Below are 25,084 nucleotides of genomic sequence, written 5' to 3' on the forward strand. Positions count from 1 at the left end.
ACATGTTGGAACATATTAGCAGACAAAATTTTCACTATTTCTAAATGAAATTTTTTAATAGCCTAATACGCAACTGCTTCGTTAGGACCATTCAATGTAATCCTTCCTGAAGACTGGGATTCTTTTGCAGGGACTAACAGAACTCTTGAGATTCCTTTGAAGTCAATAAATTACTGATGTCTCTTAAAGTTCCCAGAACTTACAAGTTTATAAGACATTTCCACTACCTATAATTTTGTGTTTCAAAACTGTGCACTAAGCTCCATGCAAAGTCAGGGTCTTACATGTATTTTAATATACTTGCTGCATCTGTTACAAATTCCCTTTAACTGTTTACCTTTTCAGATAGAATATAAAATAGTCACAAAACTTCAAAACTGTGACATTCTAAGCATAACTGGGCCCATTTCAAGAATTACTGAAACTGAGTTAGATTTACAATATTAAATCCAATCTCTTTATAATTAACATTGAATATTATATTAGTTTCAGGTGTACAACATAGTGATTTGACATTATGAAATGACCACAATAAGACCAGTTACCACCTGTCACCAGACAAGTTGCTCCAGCATTACTATGTTCCCTGTGTGATCATCTCCCTGACTTATTTCATAGCTATAAGTCTGTACCTCTTAATCCCTTCACCTATTTTGTCCATCCATCCCACACCCCTCCCCTCTGGCAACTACCAGTTTGATCTCTGAATCTATGAGTCTGTTTCCGTTTTGTTTGTTCATGTTTTGCTTTTTTAGATTCCACATATAAGTGAAATCATATGTAAATCTAATCTCTCTACACCAAAAATTTTCATGCCTCTTCCACAGTATCCCAGAAGCTGAATTGCTTGAAGGAAATCTAATACAAAAAAGCTTGGAACATAACCAATTCCATCAGCCCAAATTCAGGGGGGTTCCATAGCATGGAATGTGTCTTCTAGGGCTCTTGGCCCGTATGTAGCACCAAAATTACCATTCAGGGCAGAAATTAAAACTCTGAAAGAAGCTCTGAGTAAGAATAGCTCAATTTTTAAAAGTGAGGAACTTGACAAATGTGATCTTGCTGAAGATCTGGTCCTGTTTCAATTAGCATATCAAAGACCATCCTAGCATTAAATTTACTATCTGGTCAATATTCTAATAATTTGCTCCCTAATTAGTTAAAAGCAAACAGACAACCCCAAAATTGTCTATATATCCTTCTAAAAATAGAATCTAAAATTGCTTTGTAATAGCCTCCATTAAGATAGAATTAATTTTTACAGCCAAATCACAACATTGAGATATAGGACACAACTTTCTTTTATCAGAAGTTTTGATAGTTTCACAGAAAAATAGAATATCAGAGTTTAAAGGCTGAGAGGAAACTTTTTAAAACATCCTGACTCACTTTTTGAGGAAGAAACTAAAATCAGAAAGGACAATGTTATGAACAATGCAGTAAAATCATTTAATGCATAAATCTGTTATGAGAAAGGAAAATTTCCCACAAAACTTTAGGGTCCTAATACTTGAAAAGGTTAATTATGGGGCCATTACAAGTGCAAAAGCAGGTTTTCCAGATTTGGCTACCACTTCCCACCCAGTGCCAACTGTAATGGGCAATCAGAACAGGTAATGGCTGATAGGTGCTAAATCAACTCAATGTAAGTAATAACTTCATGGGCTTAAACAGACCCAGAATTTAACTAAGAAAAATAATTAAAGTACTTTGTTCCTTAAATAATGACAGGGATTTTCTTTCTTTCTCTGGATTATGGATGTTGGATTGTTAGTATTTTAAACTATTGCTTTGTTTCTAAGGAGTCATTCAACTTTATTTAAAGATTAAAAGATAATGATATTAGCAGTAGTGGTAGTACTATTAAAGCAGTAATCATAATAGTAATAATGTCTAACACTTACATAGTAAGTAACTAAGTGCTGGGCACTGTGCTTACATTTAATCATTAAAAAAATCACATCGTCATCTAACCATTAAGTGCATTTAAACCTTAGATTCCCTTGTGAAGAAGGTACATCATTCTCATTTTATAGATGAGGAAACAAGATACAAAGAGGTTAAGTAATTTATCTAACATCCCATGGCCAGTAAGTAACGGAGCCAGAATTCAAACCTACACAGCCTGATTTCAGAGTAAAAATAATCCATTTTAATCGATGGAATTAGACTAACTACATATAAACAATACTAAGGACAGCAAAACAAAACACATTGCATAATTTCAAAATTAAAAAAGAAAAATGAAAATTCACTTTGTTTTTCTTCCCTTTTAAAAACCTGAGTCCCCAAATGACAAAACATATTTCAATCTACATATGTAAAAAAGACTGCAAATATCCCAAGTATATGCTATTATTTCTCCCCGTCATATATTCCACAAACTTAAGTTCCTTTCCTAGCTCTCTCAGAAGTGAGAGGTGAACTACAGCATCCATATAGATTAAGTACAGGACTAAGAATGAAGGCCGCCTACATCCACGAGATTCTATCATTTGTGCCAAGAAATTATTGCCCACAAAGATAAAGCTGTAAATAAGTAAATGACTTCACTATCTACTTCAGGAACGTCCCAAAAGTCCATTTGTCCCAACAATAGACTATTCAAACAGTTCCCTTTTCATAATATTCCCTCAACTGGGCAAATAGCTCACTTATCAAACAGTTGCTTATTTATAAGACTTGCTTAAAATCCTTGCCTCACTGTTCCTACTAATCCTAAACCATAATATCATAAACTTTGCCAGTTTCAATCATATCACTGCATTGATAGACCCACATTAACTCTCTCAAGGTCATACCTGAAACTATGCAATATCCGCCCAGACCCTCTCCATTGTGAAGTCTGTTAAGACTCCATCAAGGTGTGAGCTCCCTACAGTAGTAAGCAATAAACTCAGTTTTGCTTGATCAACAAGCCATTCCGGCCTTCTTTGGGGGAGTCGGCAGCCAACAGAAGAGAACCTATTCTATTTCAACGGCTCTGTTAACAACTCTTTTTTTTTTTTTAAATCTCTTCTTCTCTCACGCCTATACTAGACCACAGGTGAAATTAAATATGCCAGGAAATGGGATCATTATGGGAAAAGATAAACATAAACCAGCAATTGAAAGGGGACCAAGTGAATCTAATAATAAATTCAACAGACTTCAAACTATATTTCATTGTAGCCACAATTTAACTCTAAGCTAAGCTGGGTTAATTACACATTTCAGAACAGTCTTAAAGTATCCCTAAAATTGAGATTTAAAAAGCAAATAAAAGGGAAAAAAGCCTTGAAATGTCAAAGTTTGTGTTCTGTCATCTGATTGGATGTTACAAAAAGTTCTTTAATTAGTTCATATGTCTCTAATGTTACGTATCAAATATAAGTAGATGAAATACGTTTTAATCTTAAAGAATAGCTGACTAAAAATGATTTAAACCATGTAAACATTAGTTGTTTTGACATCACATTTCACTCAGATAATCATTTTATTAGATTTCAGTAATATTTATCTATGCAATTATCAAAGTATATAACCAGTATTTTAACTCATTTTATTTGTCTCTTTCTATGCATCATTTTTCCTTAGAAAAAAATTAAATCAGATAAAAATAAAATTGAATGTATTTAGATGCCAAAATGAATTTTTTTTTTTAAGTTGAAGCCTTTAAAAAAGAAGAACTTGTCTCATCACATTAAAATGTGTGTGGGTATATTATGTATGTGTGTGTAGGGTCCACCTCAAGGTAAGAAGAATGAGTGCAACATAAAATCTCAATTTTTTTTTCATAGATTGTCAACACCAGCAGCCATCTCAGATATGACTAGTATTACTTGCTATGTAAGTGTTACTAACCATGTGATGTTTTTGTTGCTACTGCTGTAGAGTCACATATGCAGGAGAAAGAACACAGGGAGAGCTCAGGGTTTACATCCTGGATTCCCTCCTCTAAACTGAGGGAAATGACATTTTCATATAGCCTCAGCTTGCTTATCTACAAAAGAATGATATACCCACCTACTTGCCATAATTGCTGTGATGATTAAAGAAAATAATGGATATGGTACTCAGTCTAATACCGGGCACACGGTGATTAAGTTCTTAATAAATGTTTGTTACCTATTATGCGTGTTAGTTCCCTATAATTATGGTCCTAAGGATCAATAAGATATTAAAGTCCTACCTAAATAATTAAAAGAAGTATTAATTATGCAACAAGATCTTTAAGGTTCATATCCTTTTCAACAAATAGGTCTACTTCTAGGAAACTAGCCAGAGGAAATAATTAGTGATATTGTCAGATACTTACATACAAAGATATTCTTCAAAGCTTTATTTTTAACATCAAAAAAAATGGAAACAACGTAAATCTTCAATTATATTGCATCTATCATCCAAAATGCTCCCCCAAATTTAATTAAAACAGCCTATAGACCTACATCTCAACCATGTTAATAATTACATTCATGTCAGTTATACACATACATATACACATATACAAGAGAAAAGGATTTAGAGAAAGTATCAAAATATTAACAATGATTATCTCAGGATGATAGGAAAACAGGTAACTTTTACTGTTTCATGTTTTTTTTTTTTAATTTTCCAAATTTTCTACTATATACCTGAATTACTTCAATATTTAGAAAAAATGAAATTTTAAAAAATCCATTCAACTAGGAGGTTTATAGTGTCTTGTCTTATGTTTAATTCTTTAAGACATTTTGAATTTATTTTTGTGCATGGTATGAGGGAGTGTTCTAACTTCATTGATTTACATGCTGCTGTCCAGTTTTCCCAACACTTTTCTGACATAAATTTTAGCAATGTTCTCCTAGGACAATCTACCCAGACAATAGAAATAAAAGCAAAAATAAACAAATGGGATCTAGTTAAACTTTTAGCTTTTGCACAGCAAAGGAAACCATAAGCAAAACAAAATAACCACCTACAGAATGGGAGAAAATATTTGCAAATGACGCTACTGACAAGGGCTTAATTTCCAGAATATATAAAAAGCTCATACAGCTTAATAACAACAACAACCAACCTAATCCAAAAATAGGCAGAAGACCTAAACAAGCAATTCTCCGGTGAACACATAAAAATGGCCAACAAGCACATGAGAAAACACTCAATATCGCTAATTATCAGAGAAATGCAAATCAAAACTACAATGAGGTATTACCTCACACCAATCAGAATGGCCATCATTCAAAAGTCGACAAATGATAAAAATGCTGGAGAGGATATGGAGAAAAGGAAACCCTTCTACACTGTTGGTGGGAATTTAGTTTGGTGCAACCACTATGGAAAACTGTATGGAGATCCCTCAAAAGACTAAACAGAGTTACCATATGATCCAGCAATCCTACTCCTGGGCATATATCCAGAAGGAACTCTAATTCAAAAAGATACATGCACCCCAATGTTCATAGCAGCATTATTTACAATAGCCAGGACATAGAAACAATCTAAATGTCCAAAAACAGATGACTGGATAAAGCAGTTGTGGTATATTTATACAATGGAATACTACTCAGCCATAAAAAAGAATGAAATAATGCCATTTGCAGCACCATGGATGGACCTGGAGATCACCATTCTAAGTGAAGTAAGCCAGTAAGAGAAAGAAAAATACCATATGATACCACTCATATGTGGAATCGGGAAAGAAAGAAAGGAAAAAAAAAGACAAATGAACTTATCTACAAAACAGAAACAGACTCACAAAGACAGAAAACAAACTTATGGTTACCGGGGGGAAAGAGGGTAGGAAGGGATAAATTGGTAGCTCAAGATTTACAGATACTAACTACTATATATAAAATAGATGAACAACAAGTTTCTTCTGTACAGCACAAAGAATTATATTCGTATCTTGTAGAAACTTATAATGAAAAAGAATATAAACCAAAAAACAATCCATTCAATTATGTTCATTAGTTAGTACATTCTAGTTTTTAAAGGATGATCTTTTAAATTATACCTCATCTCATTTCCAAAAGGGTTTGAAATGGCTGACAAAATACATGGAGCAGACTAAACCAAACAGGTGAAGAAAAATAAAGTTAAGAAAGAACTTACAAACTCTCACTGTATGTATACGCACATATACACATATGTATTAGTCAAAGAACTTTGTTTCAGATACTGAGAACAAAAAGAAGTTTCTTTAATTTCTCAGGAAGGGCATATTGCTGATATGGTAGACACTGTTTTAAATTGTACATTAGGAGTTCCTTTTAAGTGAATTAAGTGCATCACAGTTATGTGGCTGGGAGAAAAGAAGGCAGATTAAAAGTCAAGGAACCAAGACCTGTAACAGGATTATCATGACCATGATCAGTAACACAGGGAACGCCTTTTTAAAATGCACAAATACAAAGACAGAGAAAAATAAATGTAGATTTAGACAGATTTTGCCCTCATGTTATATTACCTTTATTCAGGTGCCTTCAAAAAAAAAGTGAAAATATTAAAATTACACTTTTTAATTTCTACATATAAAACCTATCAAGAAAACAAACATTAACAAAATAAGCTCCTATTAGCAAAATGTATTGGCTATATTGTATTCAACACAGCACTTACCTTCACTGACAGCATGGGGCTTCACAATGCAACAAGTACAGTTAGTAAATTTAGCAGTGTTTGCTGGCCCACAAACTCCACTTGAAGGAAAAAATAACTCCATTTCCTAAAGACAGAGAGAAATGACTTCAGCACATGTAATCTCTTCTCTTGAGCTCCTAGGATATCTATGTAAGAGAAGAAGAACTAGGCAATTATTTTTTAAAGTTTCATAACATAAATCTTTCAAGCCTTCTAAAAATGACTTTTTTACAAAGACTAACTGATTAATTGAACCTTATTTTAAGTCTTAAGATCAAAAGAACATATAGAGTAGTATTAAAACAATACAATAAAATGCACCATTCTGTCCCAAGATTAAAACTGAGAAACACCGTAAATCAACTACACTTCAATAAATGTTTTAAAAAAAACTGAGAATGTCTTAATATATTTGAATATCAGAAGTAATCAATATAAAGTTCTCATTTTCCCCAAAGCATTTATTTATGAGACACAAGTCCAATTTTAAACTTGTCAATTAAAATTCAATTAAAAACTAGGGAATCTTTACAAAGCAGTTTAGCAGTCAAGAATCAGAGCTTCAGTTAGATAAAACTAACTAACTTACTACATATAGTTCTAGTATAAAGTCAAATCCCATGAACTTGTTTTATAACCAGATTCAGGTTGTGCTATTTGCTTTGCACATCGTTCGTTAAAATGACAACCCAGCACCATGAACTCGCAACAAAGATGGCCACACTAATCAGTTAATTATTTAGACAGATGCTTTTCTGCCTGTAAACTTTTATTACATTATTTCTAGTAATCTCTGTAAATCCCTCTGTCTCAAAGAACCCCACCAGTGTGTCAAGGGTCACTTCATGTACCACCTCCTCTATGAGAACTTTTCTGATGCCCTTAATCAGTACCCTGTACTCCCTCCAAAGTTGTGGTTATTTTGGCAATTGCCCTCCATGAATTATAAATTTGAAGAACTAACTTGCATAGCCTTATAGGTCCTTTAGCATCTAGAACAAATAACTCAAATATTCATTTTCCATTGAATTTAAAAGTTGAAAGATTGCAAGATGTGTTAATGCACCATACTGCTGTGCATTTTAAAAAACCTATTGGCTGAGTAATATCTCATTGTAATATGTACACTGCATCTTCTTTATCCAGTCATCTGTATTTAAGGCAAAGCATATAAAGATTTTTACTTAAATGTAACTTCTTAGTGAAAGTAATTCTTTGCTACACCTTTGCTTTCTCTTTCTCCCTGTGCAGGTTGTCATCTCTGTCCCACTTATTAATCCAAGCTCGTATTTGCAAGAGCACTGTTACTAGGTCATTGTCATATGGCAATTAACAGAGACTTCAAATGAATATAAAGTCACACCAAAAAAAGTCATATTCCTTTATTCCTTTGTGATTTGAGCTGCTTTAAACATTTTGTATAAAGCTTTTCTCCTTCCAAGGTTCCCTGCTATTGCTCTCAGCCTTTTATATGTCCCTAAATGACCTAGCAAGGAAGGATAAAGACATAACTTTCCCAAGAATTCAGACTCAATTTCATAAACTTTTAAATATATAGTTTTTTGTACTGCATTTTTATCTAAAATTGCTGTGTATATAGTTGCCGTTTCTTAAGTTTCACCCTGATGAGACCCCATGCCCTATGATGATCTCACTAAAATATTTGACTAATTTACATTCATATCTTTAATTATCAAAATAAAGGTATAACCAATGGTTGCCAGTTAAAAGTTCCTTTAATACTTTTACGAAGTAATTTTAAATAACCACCACTCTTATAAATGCCCCAGATTAAAACACTTAAAGTACTGAACTCTCTCTCTGCATACTTTTAATATCAAATATGAAATCTGTTCTCAGAAAATAATCCAAAACATTAATGAAATATGAAGTCACATGATCAATGCACCCTTATTTACAAAAGTGAAAAAAATTAGAACCTAACAAAATATCCCAAGGTAAGGAAATAATAAAACATGATTTAGTTCAGTCATGCAAGAGAACATTCTACGGCCATTAAAATTTACTCTTATGACAATGATGTGGCAACATATAAAATGTTACGATATAATATTAAGAAAAGAATAATCAAGTTAAATTAAAACCATATAAAATGATGTTTACTATGTAAATTATATAACTGATCGAAAGAGAATCACTCAGAAGGAATATGCCACATGTAGGTAAACTATAAACATCGTTGGCAGGATTACTGATGACAAATTTTCTCTAGTTTCCAAATTATCTGAAAAGTGTCTCCATTACTTTCCTATCCTAAAAGACTGTAACATTTAGAACAAGGTAGGCCACTACTTTCAGCATATGCAGTGGAGAGTAGTGGAGTTAGAATTTCCTGGGCTTGAGTCCTTGTGCAGCCAAACTACTTAAATTCTCTGAGCCTCTACTTCTGCAACAGCAAACTGGGATGATATAAGCCAATGCACAGCATATTGTGAGAATTAAATGAGACACTAGCATGCTTGGAACTATGCCTGGCACACAGTGAGCAGTCAATAAACACTAGGTTTGTTGTCATTTTCAACTCTGAAACTTTTTCAACACCTGTGATCTAGATCCTCAAGGTATAAAGATAAATTACACATCCTCAGAGAATTTAGCCTACTAGTTGGATAAATATAAAAAAAAATACTTTTAAAACCTGGTAAGTAATAGAAGTATGAGGTAGGCATTAAGTAAGCATCTACCTCACATAGAATCAAGAAATTGGTAATAGTTGAGCAGAATTGTTATTTTTTTCCTAAGTTTTGTTAAGGCATAATTAACATACATTAAACTACACATATATAAAGGATGAAATTTAGTAAGTTTTGATGTAAGTTTACTCCTGTGAAAACATTGCCAAAAATCAAGATATAAATACGTCCGTCAGCCCTCCTTTCTTTTGGCAATCCCTTTCTTCCGTCTCTGCCTCCCTTACCATCAACCATTACTGTTACTTCCCTTAGCATTAATAAGTTGCTCCTGTAGCCATTAATCTGCTTTCCATTATTATATATTAGTTCAGTTTTCAACAATTTATATAAATAGAATCATATAGTATGTGCTGTTTCATCTAACTTTCCACTCAGCAAAATTATTTTGAGATTCATCTACTGTCCTATATATCAATACTTCATTCCTTTTTTATTGCCAAATAGTATTCCATGTGTTGACATCATTGTTTGTTTAACCAGTCACCTGTTGGACACTTAGGAGTGAAACAGCTGGTTCAGAGTAGGTATATGTTTAAAATTTTAAGAAACTGCCAAACTTTTCTCCAAAGTGTGTGTACCCTTTTAAGTTCTCTCAACAGTATATGACAGTTCTAGCTCCACTTCACCCTTGTCCCTTGGTATCATCAGTCTTTTAAATTTTAGCCATTCTAAAAGGTGTGTAGTGATATCTCATTGTGGTTTTAATTAGCAGTTCCCTAATGTCTAATGATGCTGTGTATTTTAAATGCTTATTTACCATTCATGTATCTTCTTTTGGTAAGTGCTTATTCTATTCTTTTGCCCACTTTTTAACTGGATGTTTATTTTCATAATAAGAGTAAGATAAGCATAAAGAAAGAAAAATACACCAATAGAACATAAGGAAGAATTCAGAAATATACATATACAGTCAGTAAATTTTTGACAAAGGTGCAGAAGCAATTAAGTGGAGAAAGCATAGTGTTTAACAAAAGGTGTGGAACAACCAGATACTTAATTTTGATCATACTTCACCCCATACATAAAAACTCACAATGGATCATAGAGCTAAATATAAAATCTAAAATTATAAAATTTCTAAGAAAACAAAGAGGAAGTCTTTGTGACCTTGGGCGAGGTAACAGCATCTTAGATACAACACCAAAAGTACAATACATGAAAGAACTGATAAACTGAACTTCGAAATTTAAAACTTCTGCTCATCCAAAGACACTGTTAAAGAAACTGAAAATGCAAACCACACACTAATATTTGCAAATCATATATCTGGATAAAGAACATGTACCAGGAATATGTAAAGAACATTCAGCAGAGTTTTAAAGGACAAATACAAATTACCAGAGCAAAGAGAGAGATGGTATATTCCAAGGCAGATGGGCAGGGCTGGCAAAAGCAACAGAGCAACACCACCACAGTATAGAGGGAGAGACAGGATGTAAGACGGGAGAAGAGGCTAAGGTACGCATCATTTTTGTAAAACATGTTAAGGAGCTTGAACATTATTCTGGGGTAATGGAGTACTGTGGAATATTTTTAGTAGAGCCAGGACATGGACCAATTAGAGGTTTTTAGATAGCTCACTCTGAAGCCTATGTGGAAGAGACATACTGAGAGAGAGAAGTATGGGGCTGAGCTGTTGCCGCAGCCCAGGTCAGAACCAGAACAGCAGTGGTAGGAATTAACAGGAAGGGGAGAACTCAAGGAAATGCTTAGAAGAGAAAAGATCTACAAAACTTTTTATTACTTGGATGTGGGGGATAAAGAAGGCAGAAGAATGAATACTAGTTGTCAAATTCTTTGCAAGTGATATACAGAGTACAAAAGGAACAGTCTGATGAGTTACAATCAGTTCAGCCCGGGACATACTGTTTGAGTAGGAGTCTGAAACGCCAAGAAGAGTCCTAGATATAGAATTAAGAAGTTAATTGGTTTTTTCATATAAAATTTTCCAGCACAATTTATTGACTAATCAATATAATCACTGATATAATAACACCAAGTTCTCATTATATGTACGTCATTTCTCAAGCATTCTGGGCTGTTACACTGCCATACTTGTCTACTCCCATGCCGATGTTACACTGCTTTTCTACTAAAGTTTTATTTTAAAAGCCTTGCTATTGCATAAATAAGTCCCCATTTTATCACTACATCCTCTTCCTCTTCAAAATTGCCTTGGCCATTTTGGCTCTTTCCACACAAGAATTTTGCTAAATTTCATGAAAAACTTGGCTAGGATTTTGACTAGAATTGCACTGAACTTATAAATTAATTTGGAAAAAACTGATATCTTTATGACATAGTCTTCCCATCTGTGAGCATGGCATATATGTTCATTTATTTCTTATCACCTACAATAAAATTTATAGTTTTCCTCATAAATATTTCCCACATCTTTTATTAGCTTTATCCTAGATGTCTTTTCCATTGAATGGAAATCTCTTCTAAAAGTTTTCTAATTGGTTATTTCAAGAATACTATTTTTTTAATATATTGACATTATATACAGTGCAACATATAGATTTTGGAGGCACCATGAAAACGGAAGATTAATAGATAACATCTATTAAGTACCACGTTCTAGGGACTATGCTAAGCCCCTAAATGAAGTACCTATGATGTAGGTGCAACTATTACCTCATTTTACAGGCCAGGAGCCTGAGAAACAGAGCAATAAAAGTAGTAGACCAGGGAATAAAGCCTGAACACCACCAATACTACCACAGGGAAAAAAGCTAGTTAATAAGACACAGCTCATGATCTACTAGATATAAAGAGAAAAGGACAGTGAGATAGCACAGATTTAAATAGTGTGGAGTATTTCAGAAATGACAAAGTGTTCAAACTTATTAAATGTTGCAGTAAAATACAGTAGACACAGTAAAATAAGAAATGAAAAATGCCCCTTGGATTTTGCTCTTAAGAGCACATTGGTTATCTCAGCCAATGTGATTTCAGTGGAATGAAAAGACGAAACCAAACTGTAGTGGCTAATCTCAATGAGCAGTCAAAGGCAACTGAAGAAGAGAAAACAATGAGTATGTCTAGGCTTTGGAGAATCTGGGCAAGAAGGAAAAAAGATAGTAACTAAAAGGAATTCAAAGCCAAAGAGAGGTTATTTTTGGCTGCTTGTATACTGTTTTTCGTGGGGGTTTTTTTGTCAATACCTATGGCCCTTGCTTCTTCATGCATGTTGTACGTTCCACAGTATTTCTCCTTGGTAGCCAGTCAGCTAACAGGATGTCCACATTACTCATTCTTCCCAAGAAGCGTTTCAAGAATATGCATATTCTAAAGGGTTTATACAAGTAATGGGGTATTTCAGGGACAAATATCAGAAAGAGCTACAAATTTTAAGTTTGCAAAATGGAAACAAATATGTTTAAAGATACTTCTCTGAAGGAAGGACTATGCTAGCTAAAGTTGCAAAAGGTTCTCCGCTACAAAAAAAGTTGCAGGGGAAACATTCCATATTACTAGCAGCTAGGAATTTTTCTACCAAGCTTAGCATGTGCATTATGTATATGCATGCATAGAAACACACAAGTATATATACTTAAGGCAAGTCAAGTCTAGTTTTATCATGTTAACATACAAAAAACTTCCCCTGCATTTCTGAATCCACTTATTTTCAGCATCAATAGTACTATTGAAATAAATATACGACCTACATTATTATCCAATAAAGATATGGTATAGAGGGTCAAGATTCATGGTATTTCAACAAAGGCAAAGAATATTTGAAAGGTAAAGCATCTTGAGAAAAAACACCAAAATATGCTGACATTTTCCCATTTTATTTATATTATATCAAAGTTTAAAAAAAAAAACTTTGAAAAAAATATTGGTTACGAATGGGAAGGAGACAGGGAATTTAACGACCGGTATCAGGAAAATCCATTCATCCAAGTATTTACTGAGCATTTATCATGTAGTAGGCAGGTTCTAATAATCAAAACAAAACAAATAAAAATACCTGCCTTCATGAACTCACTGGTGGAATCATCTAATGTATAAACATGGACAGAGCCTAAGTTATCTAAATTCTGAACAGTACACTTATGCTCAAATTCATTAAACAAACTGGTGGAAAAAAAGAACAGAGAAACGGATGGGGTGACACGGTGATGGGGAAAATAGGAGGAACATATCAGTGAACATGGTCAGTGACCTTCAATTCAGCCCCCAGTTATTTCCTTAATTATTTATGCCTTCATTTTTATATCTTAAAATACCTGATTGGTAGCATAAGAATTGAAAATACTACTACATTTATAGTAAATGTCTACTAGTAAGATCAAAGGTCAAAGACTATAATCACTCTTACAAGCACCTTTGACTCCCATAACCCTCCTAGCATACTTGCTTCACAAAACCACAGCTATGGCTAAAGCAACCCTTCACCTACTCTGCACCTACACCCATGCAGCTGAACATGGCAGGAGAACATTCACACTCATAATTCATGACCATGAATTTCAGGTGGGCCGTTCATTCAGCACAGCAATCATACCATATTTCCTAATCTCTTCCTTGTCCTAGTCTTTCAGATGCCTATTTCACACCTCTCTTTTTTAACCTTCCAATATCTTCTCCCCCATCCTCACTTGTAGCAGTTTTCGACCTTGCTTCCTATTGAGAAAACTGAGGCCATAAGAATCCTCATCTGCACCCTCAAACTCAGCCTTCCCATTTGTTGCTATAGACAACTAGCCCTGCACCACTGCACAGCCAGTCCAGGCTCTAATTTCCATTCCTTGTCACCTAATCAATGACATTGTTCCAGTAAGTTTACTTTTCTCTCATCAATTTTTCACACCTATAATTCTTCTCAGCTTAAAAAAATTTGACCCTGCTTATCCTCACAGCTACCATTTCCTTGCTCACCTTTGCAGCAAAAAATCCCTGAAAAGAATTGTCTGTATTCACTGTCTCCAATTCTTGTCCTCCAATTTTCTTTTAAATCCACTCCAAGCAGGGCTTTGCCTCCAACTCTCCATCAACATTCATCTTATCAAGTTCACCAATGATCTCCGCATTGCAAAATCTAATGTTCAGTTCCCAATACCCTTCTTACTTGATACACCCACCTCACTTGACACGACTGATCATTCTCTCCCCTTAGAATATTTCCTTCACTTGGCTGCAGGACACCATTGGCTCTGAATGTTTTCCTTCTCCATCACTCGACACTCCTTTACCTCCTTTACTGCTTTATCCTCTGTAACCCTTTACCAGGGCACAAAAGTTCCGTCTTTGTTCTTTTCCCTTCTCTAGCTACACTCTCTCTCCTTGGTACTCTCACCCAGCCTCACAGCTTGAAATACTGTCTGTATGCTGATGCCCCCAACATTTAAGCCTTTAGTCCAGACCTTCCCCTGAACTCCAAACTCACATACTCAATTTTTTTCTCAATATATCTTCTTGGATAAACAAGCATACATCTTAAGTTTCCACATCCAAAGTGTAATCTCTTATTTTCCATCCATACTGACTCTAGCCATAGCCTTCCTCATTTCAATTTATGTAAATTCTATCCTTTGAGTTGGTCAGGCCAAGAACTTTGGGGTAATCCTTGACATCTCTTTCTCATACTCTTATATTCAATCTGGAAGGAAATCTTGATCATTTGGCCCTCAATCATTAAAATATGTTTTTTAGACCAGTGATTTTTTTATTTATTTATGAATAGGAAATAATTTACATGGTTAAGAAATTTTAAAGGTAGACAATATGTAGTGAAAATCTTCCTCTGCACCCTTATTCTCTTGCCACTAGGACACCTCCAGCCTGCCCTGAGTAGAAACTAGTACACATGAGAACCTTGTAACACATTTCAACATCTTACTTTAATAAAAATATACATTCTTTACCTCTTTTTATACAATAGTAGCATAGCATACACACTATTTTGTACCTTGCTCATTTTACTTAACTACATGGATTTAAGATTTTATATCAGTATTGCCTCATAAAATCTATTTTAAACTACATCTATACACTCGACTCACTGCTACCACCCTGGTCCAAGCCATCGTTTCTCTGAATTATTGCAACATTCTCTCAACTGGGCTCCCTGTTGCTACACTTGCCCTGTACAGTCTATTCTCAATGCAGCAGCCAGAGCGATCTTTTTAGATGTCAAGTCAAGCATGTCATCCTCTGTTCAAATCCCTGCAATGGCTCTCCACTTTCCTCAGAGAAAAAGACAGAAGTCTTATACTACCATGGTCTTCAAACCATATGATATCTACCTGATTACTTCTGTGACCTCATCAGCCCCTCCTCTGCTGTTAATTGAACAAGCCAGGCAGCAATATGCTATTCTAAAAATAGCAAGATGGCCAGTACACCTGAGAAACAGCGAGTAAGGGAGAGACTGGTTACAGAAAAAGATGTAGAAATTGATTGGAACTGGATCAGGTCAATTTTGGAGGCTACAATAAATATTAAGATTCTATTCTATAAGAGACAAAAATTCACTAAAGAGTTTGACAGCTGAATTGTTAATCTGATTTGTTTTAAAAAGATCACTTGGACATGGTTAATTTTACTTGGAAAAGGTAAAATGTTCATAAATTGGAAGAGAAGAAGAGAGGAAAGAATAATTTAGGAGGGTTTTACAATAGTCCAGACAAAATGTAACAGTGATTTAGATCATAATGATCAGACTCAAGGTCTAGCTTGAAAGGAGAATGGAAAGGATTTATTGATAAGAGTTGTAAGAAAAAAAAAAATCTGAGCCCTGAACAACAAGGTTTGAACTGCTCACTGATCCACTTACATGCAGATTTTTTTCAATAGTGAATACTCCGATATTGCATAACCTGCGGTTGGTTGAATACATGGATGCCAAGGAATCTTGGATGTGGAGGAAATGTGGCCATGGAGGGCCCACTATAAGTCACAGGCAGACTTCTGACTGCACAGTGGTTTAGAATCCCTAACACTCACGTTGTTCAAAGGTCAACTGTATCATAAAACTTTCTAGTATTATTCCACTGCAAACATGACCAGAATAAAAACCATCTTAAATTAGCTGAGAAACTTTTCACAATGCTAAGAATTAACTTGCACTTTGTTAATTCCACACCAGTATAAACCCAGTTGTAATACCTTATTTATACGGATTTCAAATAAGGAGTAATTGTAGAAAGGTTTTCATAAACACTAGCTATATATAGGAAGAGAAAAGGATGTTAAGCTTGAAAACAGAGCATCAAGTCTGAGTCAAAGAAAGAATATATCAAATGATGCCTTCTTTTTGAATATTCACTTTCCATAAACTGGTATTCTTACATGAATTTAATAATTCACTCTGATGGGCCTCAGTAATTTAAGTCTTTGGAACAAAATAGGACAAGCATTTTAATTGGAGAAAAGTTATTCTGACCGACCATGGCCAGGTTGCCAGTTCACAAAGGAGACATCATTGAAACACTGTTTAATCTTAGGCAAAAGGTCATAGGTTTTCTCTTCTACTAGGTCAGCTGTATAAATCGACCCTAGTCAGCAGTTACAAAAGGCTTTACTTTAACATTAAACATGTAACAAAACCAAAACAGAATTAAAATATTTTTAAAATACCTTACCCTGGCAGCACAAGCGAAAGAATCAGGGCCATGAGCTGCATTTTTTATGCCATCCGTTCCAAAGAGGGCTCTAATGCTTCCAGGAGCATCTGTACGTGCCAGTCCAGAGTTCGCAGGTCCAAGAAGTCTCTTCCACTCACATATAGCATCATCTCTTAAAATCTCCATGGCAATTACAGGGCCACTCGTAATAAACTGGATCAGTTCACTATGAAACGGGTAAAAGACTGATTTGCTACATTTTTCTATCAACTGAGATCTCTCTCTTAATAAGGATATATTACTAATTTAAGTATTTCAACATATACATGAATATTATGATCTCAGAACCATTGGCCATAGTGAGTTTTACATGGGCAAGGTAAAATTTTCATAAAATGAGTGTCTTGCATGACCTAAGTCACTACAAATCACTAACGTTGTAAAATCAATTACTGTTAGCAGAAAAATCAGTTTCATTGAATAAAGACTATTTTGTTCATTTAAAATGCATAATGATCTGTGCTTTTTGCATTGCTCTGAAAGGTACAGAAGGATCTTTTTATTTTCATGTGGTTAAAATTTCATAATAAAGTGATGAGAGCCATGTCTTATATTTGTAATAAGAGTTTTTGTGTGTAGATCTATTGGAATTCACAAAATGACAATGAGTTTTCAATCAGTAAGCACTGAGTTGGTCCAGTGACATACAAAACATTCAGCAAGGAGCTGTAGTAATATCAACATACACAAAGACCCTCACAAAGAAGAATTTCCAAGAGAATTATATATGCCTATTCTAACAAGGTTTCAGAATCTTTTATAATGCTTAGTTTAAAATAATCTTATAACAATGATTTTCTTATATAAAACTTTTCTTCAGTAAAACACTACTCTGTGCAGAACACCAAATGACATGTCTATTGGAGCAGTTTGGCTGACGTTCCTCTGTTTTAGAAATGTAAGCACTCTCCTTTGTCTCTCAATAGTAATATGAGGTGCACAATATTCATTAACTTTAAATACAACCCAAATATTCAGAACATAGATACAGTTTCTAACATATTTGTTGCTGAATTTCAAGGAACAAAATGTATATGAAACTAGTCAACATAGAACAGTTTTATGAATAATGTTTTATATACATGAGAATGCCAAAATAAGTTTAAACCACAAAACATATTCAACATAAAATGAAATCATCACTCTATTTTCAATCTACTGAAATCTAAAAAGAAAGCTATGCTCCTTATAATTTAAGGAAATCATTATATTAGCTTCTGATTAAAGTTTAATATATTTAATGATAAGAGAATTCTTATCTAATAAAAGGACAGAAAAAACAATTCCTAGAAAAAAGCTCTCTGCAGTTACAAGATGCTGCTAAGGACTTTTCGACAAATTATTCTTATGGAACAAATTTTTGAATCATAAAATTATAACTCCTTAGTTTTCCAGGATATCCTCCAAGATGCAACATGAGCCCCAAGGTTAGTACCTACTTTAAAAAGGGCCTGGACTGATGGTCTATATGAAAGTCTGTTGCTTCTTTCCTATAAAATAAAGTGACAATAGTTAAGAATTATGTAAGGAAATTATTTTAGCTAACATTAATAAAGATGAAATTCTCTGACCAATATGTGAATTGATTAATGATTTTTCAAATATTCTGCTCAAATCCCCTCTCTTTTCAAATTTTTTGCTAGCATGGATTTCTATGTTAAGATGTAAAATTAAAATGAATATAAGAAGCCATATTTACTCTATTACTCATGTTCTTATCTTCCTTTTCACTGGCATCTTCAACATTCTAAAAACACATCTGACCAATAAGAAATATTTGTTTTTTAAAGTTCAAATAAGTTACATCAAAAAATGCAAAGCCATCTTCAATTCAAAATTTGTCACTTCCTTCTACAGGCTTTAAACTTGAGAGGTTAGCCTAGACTTCTAATTTAATAGTTATAATTTTCTGTCTTAGCTGGATTGCTCCAAAAAGACTATATACTTGTGTATTTAAAAAGTGCTTGACAAATCATGCATACCACTGCATTCTTACTAGTTATTAATGTATTTTAAAAATGAACGGTTGAACTAACACCCTCAAAAAAAAAGTAATATGGAGATATTCAGAAATCTCAATTACGGACAAGAGGGATTTATTTTTTAAATTTATATTCCCACAGCTATAGAGACTATGAAAGGATAATGGGCTTTTAAAATGATTAGCTGAAAAGTCTAAATCTCTAATCAAGTACCTCTCTTAAACTTGTACAGCTTTCTCAAAGGTTTTAAGCTGAGTTCACAGAATGTGACAAATTATGTCAACATCAACTACTTTTTAAAGTAGCAAATTAAAGTATCCTCCAACAACTTTCAGGCTTGATAATTTACCACACAATGCTTTAAGATCTCAAAAGATCTCTATTACAAAATGAAATCACGTAATAAGCTGTATCAGGCTATTCTTTTATTCAAACCAAGTGTAATAAAATATTCTCTTTGGCTAGGAAGAGATTATGAAAGTAAATTATGTAAATAAAGAAAATAAAATTCATCCCAAGAAATGGAAGGGGGAGAAAATCCATCTTTTTAGAGCCTATTATATGCCAACATTAAATTATTTTATTAGCCTATTATATGCCAACATCAAATTATTTTATTAGCCCTCCCAATACATAGAAATAGGTATGATCACCTTCATGTTACATACGAAAATAATGAAGTTCAGCATGATTACCTAACTCATCCAGGTGAAAGTGCTAGTAAGGGAAGAGGGACAGGGAGATTTGAACCCAGATGTCTGATTGCAAACCTCTGACTGCTTATGCCCTTTCTATTACCAACTTCAGGAAACAAAAATTCTGGACGGTAAGGAGAAGAATTCACAAAAAAGATATGGATATACTATTCTGCAGCCTAAAATGAGGTAACACCAAATGTCTGAAAAACTCATGTGGGGAGGATTTTAGAAGTTAGCGATGAGACTATTAATACAGCCAATTCTAAAATTTAACTACTAAAAAAAGGAAAATCAAAATCTTTAATATAAAGGAAAAGAAAAATCTTAATTACTAAAAGTATTTCATTGTTTTTTTCTAATGTCACTGACCCCACAGTATTTCCATTCAAAATCTATTATTGAAACCAAGAGAGATTTTATGAGTTTTTTTCTCATTGTTATTTAATTGCTCCCTTTAAAAGTTCAGATGGAGAGAAATATTAACAAGTGCATCACCACCCAGAAAAGTTTTGTTTTGTTGTGTTTGTATAAAGAAACTCACCATTCTCTCACAAAGAGCTATTAATTCTTTTACGAAATATTTATTTAATGTCTACTCTGAATCAGGCACTGATTCAAGAACTAGAAGTACAAAGTCAGATGGAACTCAGCTGCTGCCTTTCAGATACTATCATGACGCAGGAACTGAAATTTGAGTAAACAAATTTAGAAAGGGTTTAAGCATTGGGAGATACTCCTCCGTGGGTCTCTGGCACTCCTGACACGTCCTATAGGGTAGGCCCAGAATGCAAGGCCCCAGCCATTCTTTATCCTAGCCATGTCCTGGAGTTATGTTTCCTGTGGGCAACATTGAGGGATGAGGTCATGTCTCTTCGGTACAAAGAGCAGGCTTGTTTACTGCTTATTAATGAAACAGTGGGTAACTGCAGTTCAGCGCTCCTCAGCTGTGATGCAGTCAGCTGTGTCTACAGCATCCACCCAGGGCCCACATATTATTCCCATGGGACATGAAGGCAAGGGGAACCAAGAGAAACACGAAGTTCATGCGGCTTGCTGAACCATAATTAAGTCCTTTGTCTCTGACTCAGAAGTCTTGCGTCTTCTGCTGGCATCCCTGAGAATAAGAGACTAACTTATTAGCTTTCAAATTGGGTAAAATCCAAGCCTAGACAGTAATATTAGTACAGATGTATGAGGTGCTATAAACAATGTAAAAAGCAGTGAGTTTTCTTGGGCATCTTTACTGTGGGAAGTTTGGTGCCAAATTATCAAGCACTGGAAGTGCAGAGACATAAAAAATTATTTTAATCTCACTAAAACTATTCAAAGTCCTCTCTAGAGATCAGTCTCATTGCCTGCTATAAGGGCAAGCATTCTCAATTGAGACAGAAATAGAACAAAGTTAACTGTACTTATAAAGGATCATGACCTTGGTTTCTACTAAATAATGATACCCCTAGTACTATACTATTACTACTACTAGCTAACATCTGTATACACTTACTATGTGCCATGGCTTTTCAAAGCACTTGACCTATATTAAACTCATATAACCCTCAAAACAACTTTATGATACAGGTGTTAGTATAACCTCCGTTCTGCAGATGAAGAAACTGAAGCACAGAGATAAGCTGTTCAGAATCACACCCCTCGTAAGCGGTGCAGTTAGAAGCAATCTCGCTCTGGAGTCTGTGCTCTGAAATAGAAGCCTCCTGCCTTCCTAGAAAGTAAGCCAACTGGGAGATCTTACATAGGGGAAAAATTCAAGGTAAGATGTGTCATTGTTGGGGTAAACTGAAGATGTTTTCTTAAAGTTTCTAGAGATCAGACTTATCAAAGCTGCATTGAGCATCTACTGCTATTCCTTGTCCCAGTTCTCACAGACAAAAAAGCAACTGTCCCATGGAAAAGATATCCAGGAATAGCAGCGATAAGACATCTAACTAAAAACAAACACGAATCAGTGGAATAACATAAGAATAACGTAAGAATCAGGGGAATAACATTAGTTGGGTCCAGCTCTGCCTAAAAGCTGTATTAATGCCCCTACCTAAAGAAAGGTAAGTCTTATTTTCACTAAGTAACATTGAAAGTATCTGTTCAGATAGAACAGCTTGCTTTTCAGAGCAGTAAAATATGTATATCAACCGATTATACATACTGGGAGGAACTAAATATACATATTTCCAAAAGCATCACTTTGGATAATCTCAACAGTAACAATCCCTTGTCAAATAGAATAGAATATTTTTATCATTTTTGTACTAACATTTCTTCTGTCGTTTTTGTACAATGTGTTATACTTGTATATTAAGAGATTATAATTATCAAACATGGGTGTTACAAAAGCAGATGGGGTTAATATCTAATGAATAGTTAATAGTATAACCTGACAACTCCTACTTGCTTTGAGTTCAATCATTATTTATGCATCTGATTCCCCGCTGTCTTATACTTTCTCATTCTAATAAGATTACTATTCTATTCTTTGTCACTCTGTGGAAGTTTAATTTTAAGCAATGACATGACATATAGATGATTTTTTTTTTAAAAAGGAACTAGACGTTACATAACTGAAAATGATCAAAAAATTTACCTTGAAAGTGTCATCATTTTGAGTTTGGTTAGAGTAAATCCAGCTTTGTTTATTATTTCAATTATTTCTCCAGCTTTTGGCACTGCATCTGGTTTAATCAGGGCTAATGTTCTGTAAAGAAGAATAAGTTTAAAAATAAAAATGGTTCAACAGTTTTTACTTATAACTCCCAAGCAGTGGTAGTTTCCTTAACAAATCATCCTAGATCATCACACATCAAAGTTAATTATAAAGAAAAGTGTATGAATGGTCTCAAAAACTTATACAAAGGAAGTTTACTATTTTTTCCCCAAGAAAATCAAAATTAGGTACCCAATCTATAAAAATAATAAAAGCCTAGAGGAAAGAAAGTTAAATTGTTATTTTAAATATGCCCACATTAGAAAACACAAGTGTTTAAAATTTCTACTTCTTAGAATATGTTTTATAAAAGAAGCCAATTCTCTAAAAAGTTGCATTAAATATTACGAGCTTGAGTTTTGGTCTCTTAAATTTTAACATGTGTATGCTATGCAGTCAGTTCAGCACCGATGTGGAAATAATTATCAATTCTTCTCTATTAACACTTTATTCATAGCATGAATGATGTACAAAGTACCAAATGTCTGCTTATCCGACAAAGTGTATGGCTAGTGAACATGATGCTAACTTTTAAAATTATACTTTTCTCTAAAAGGATACATCAGAGCTATGCACTCTCCTCTCTGAAGCCACAGAAGAAATAGTTTTTGGAGATGGAGATCACCTGAGTGTCCTCATTTTACTAACAAGGAAATGAGGCTCAGAGAGGTAACTCTGCAAAGGTCACACGGCTGGTCTGTGTCACCTTAAGGACAGAACACCCAGCTCATAAGACTCTGGGTCTGTGCTTCTTCCACACCACAAGTGTCACTGTTAACATTAGTAACAGGGAGCATCATCACAAATCCTCAAAACTAATGCTTGCAAATGCAAGATAAAATCAGACTAGTTGCAGTAATTGAGTTTATATGGCACACAAAATGAAAAAATTCCTGCCACTTTCCATCATTTTCAATAGCTCTGACACACTGACATTAATTCAAAGAACCCATAAAAGGAGAATGGTTGGCCTTTTCATAATGGATTTTTTCACCAATGAGACAAAACTTAGCTAAATATATAATGATATAAATATCCTCAGTTAAATACATAATGATATAAGTATCCTTATTTACAGTTGGTTGTAACTTACGGCTGGCTTTTAAAACTTTAAAATAACAGGCTGTTCATCTTGGTCTGTTTATTCAAGCCCTATCAGACTTTTTTCTTTATTTTGAAGCAAGTGAGTCACTTATAGCATTTTATATGGCTTCACTGAAGATACAATTAAAACCTGTCACTTTTTAAGCTCACGTTGTTTAAAATTATAAAGCCAAATCATGACTGTTTATTCTAAACTCTGGAAAAATTTTCATGAGCCATAGCGCTTAAGAAAATATAAAACATCAGCAGCGAACAAGATGCGATGTGAAAAATAGAAAACTGACAGAACTTAGTTTAAAACACAGCGTCATTTTCTCCTTAAATGCCTACAGGAGATAAAGCATTGATAACTAATTACTCTGTGTTCCTCTGTCATGTCTTCACTGCTTACTTGTTCAGTAGATAACAGTTGAAATGTATTTGAGGGAAAATTAGACAGGAATCAGGAATCAAATGTGTTATTTAAAAGCAAACACAGCACACGAAGAAAGTAAAGGACAACAAAAATATCTTAATAGGACTGCTGTTATCTATCGCTGCATTTAACAAACCACCCCAAAACGTAGTGACTTAAAACCCCAAGCAGTTTCTCAAGAGTCTGTAGGTTGGCTGGGTGGTGGTTCCACCTGGGATCGATCACACAGCTGCACTTGCTGGTGGGTCAGTCAAAACAGCCAGGCTTCTCTTTTGTTGAGGCCTCAAGAAACCAAACTGGCAAGGAAATGGATTCTCCCCTAAAACCTCCACAAAGTGCAGCCTTTGCAACACCTTAATCTCAGCCTGCGAGGACTGTGTTGGGCTTCTGATCTGTAAGACTGTAAGATAGTAAATTTGTATTGTCTAAGGAACTGAGTTTGTGGTAATTAGTGATGACTTCAACAGAAAACTACAGAAAGAAAACTAAAGAGATGACAAACACCTGAACTAACAAAAAAAACAGCAAGAAAAATAGAAAAGCAGGAAAGCAGTAAAATAGTAGAAATATACACAATGGTAATAATACAACATATAAATGTACATGTACTAATCTTACCAATGAAAATCTGGAGGTTTTCCAATCTGGAGGTTACCAATGAAAATCTGGAGGTGATCCAGAATAATTTCCCCATCTCAAGGGCTGTAATCTTAATGAAATCTGTAAATTCTCTTTACCATGCAAGGTAACTATTGGGCTGCACCCCGCAGGGCCTGCAAGCCTTGTTGTTGCCCAGCCTCCAGACAGAAGAAAGAGCCCGGAGACGAATACATAAGCGGTTTATTGGACAGAAGAATCTCACACAAACTGTCCTGGAGCGATACCGCGAGCACCGCCGCATGCAGCACCGTGCGCGGCAGACCGTGGGTAGGACGCCGCAATCCTTGCAGTTCACGGGAGGAGGCTCCCATTTACACGGGAATTGATGTCAGCTGGGCCCATCTGTTAACCAGGGACTAATTAAGCCTTAATTAAGAGAATTGGATAATCATGTGAATGAAGCAGGGCCTGGTCAAGCAGAGGATGCAGAGAGAGAGCAGCTTTCTTCAATGGCCTGACCACACCATAACATATTCCTAGGTTCCAGAGATTAGGACGTGGACGTCGTTGGGCAGCTGTGATTCTCCCTACTGCACTCCCTACTGGTTTCGAGTTCAT

General features: G+C 34.6%; 1 protein-coding gene across 6 annotated transcripts in view; it reads right to left on the bottom strand.

The window, feature by feature from the left end:
* Positions 1-25,084, bottom strand: part of NME7 (NME/NM23 family member 7) — a 172,010-nt gene that overhangs the window by 101,367 nt on the left and 45,559 nt on the right. For all 6 annotated transcript variants that reach the window (XM_010953830.3, XM_045515869.2, XM_074349780.1 and 3 more), the window contains exons 4-7: positions 22,228-22,338; positions 18,391-18,441; positions 16,910-17,117; positions 6,583-6,688 (exon numbers count right to left, since the gene is read on the bottom strand). In XM_010953830.3, coding sequence (XP_010952132.1) covers positions 6,583-6,688; positions 16,910-17,117; positions 18,391-18,441; positions 22,228-22,338 — 476 coding nt within the window. The remainder of the gene's footprint in view (positions 1-6,582; positions 6,689-16,909; positions 17,118-18,390; positions 18,442-22,227; positions 22,339-25,084) is intronic.

Source organism: Camelus bactrianus, chromosome 21, assembly GCF_048773025.1.
Source record: "Camelus bactrianus isolate YW-2024 breed Bactrian camel chromosome 21, ASM4877302v1, whole genome shotgun sequence".
Lineage (NCBI taxonomy): Eukaryota > Metazoa > Chordata > Mammalia > Artiodactyla > Camelidae > Camelus > Camelus bactrianus.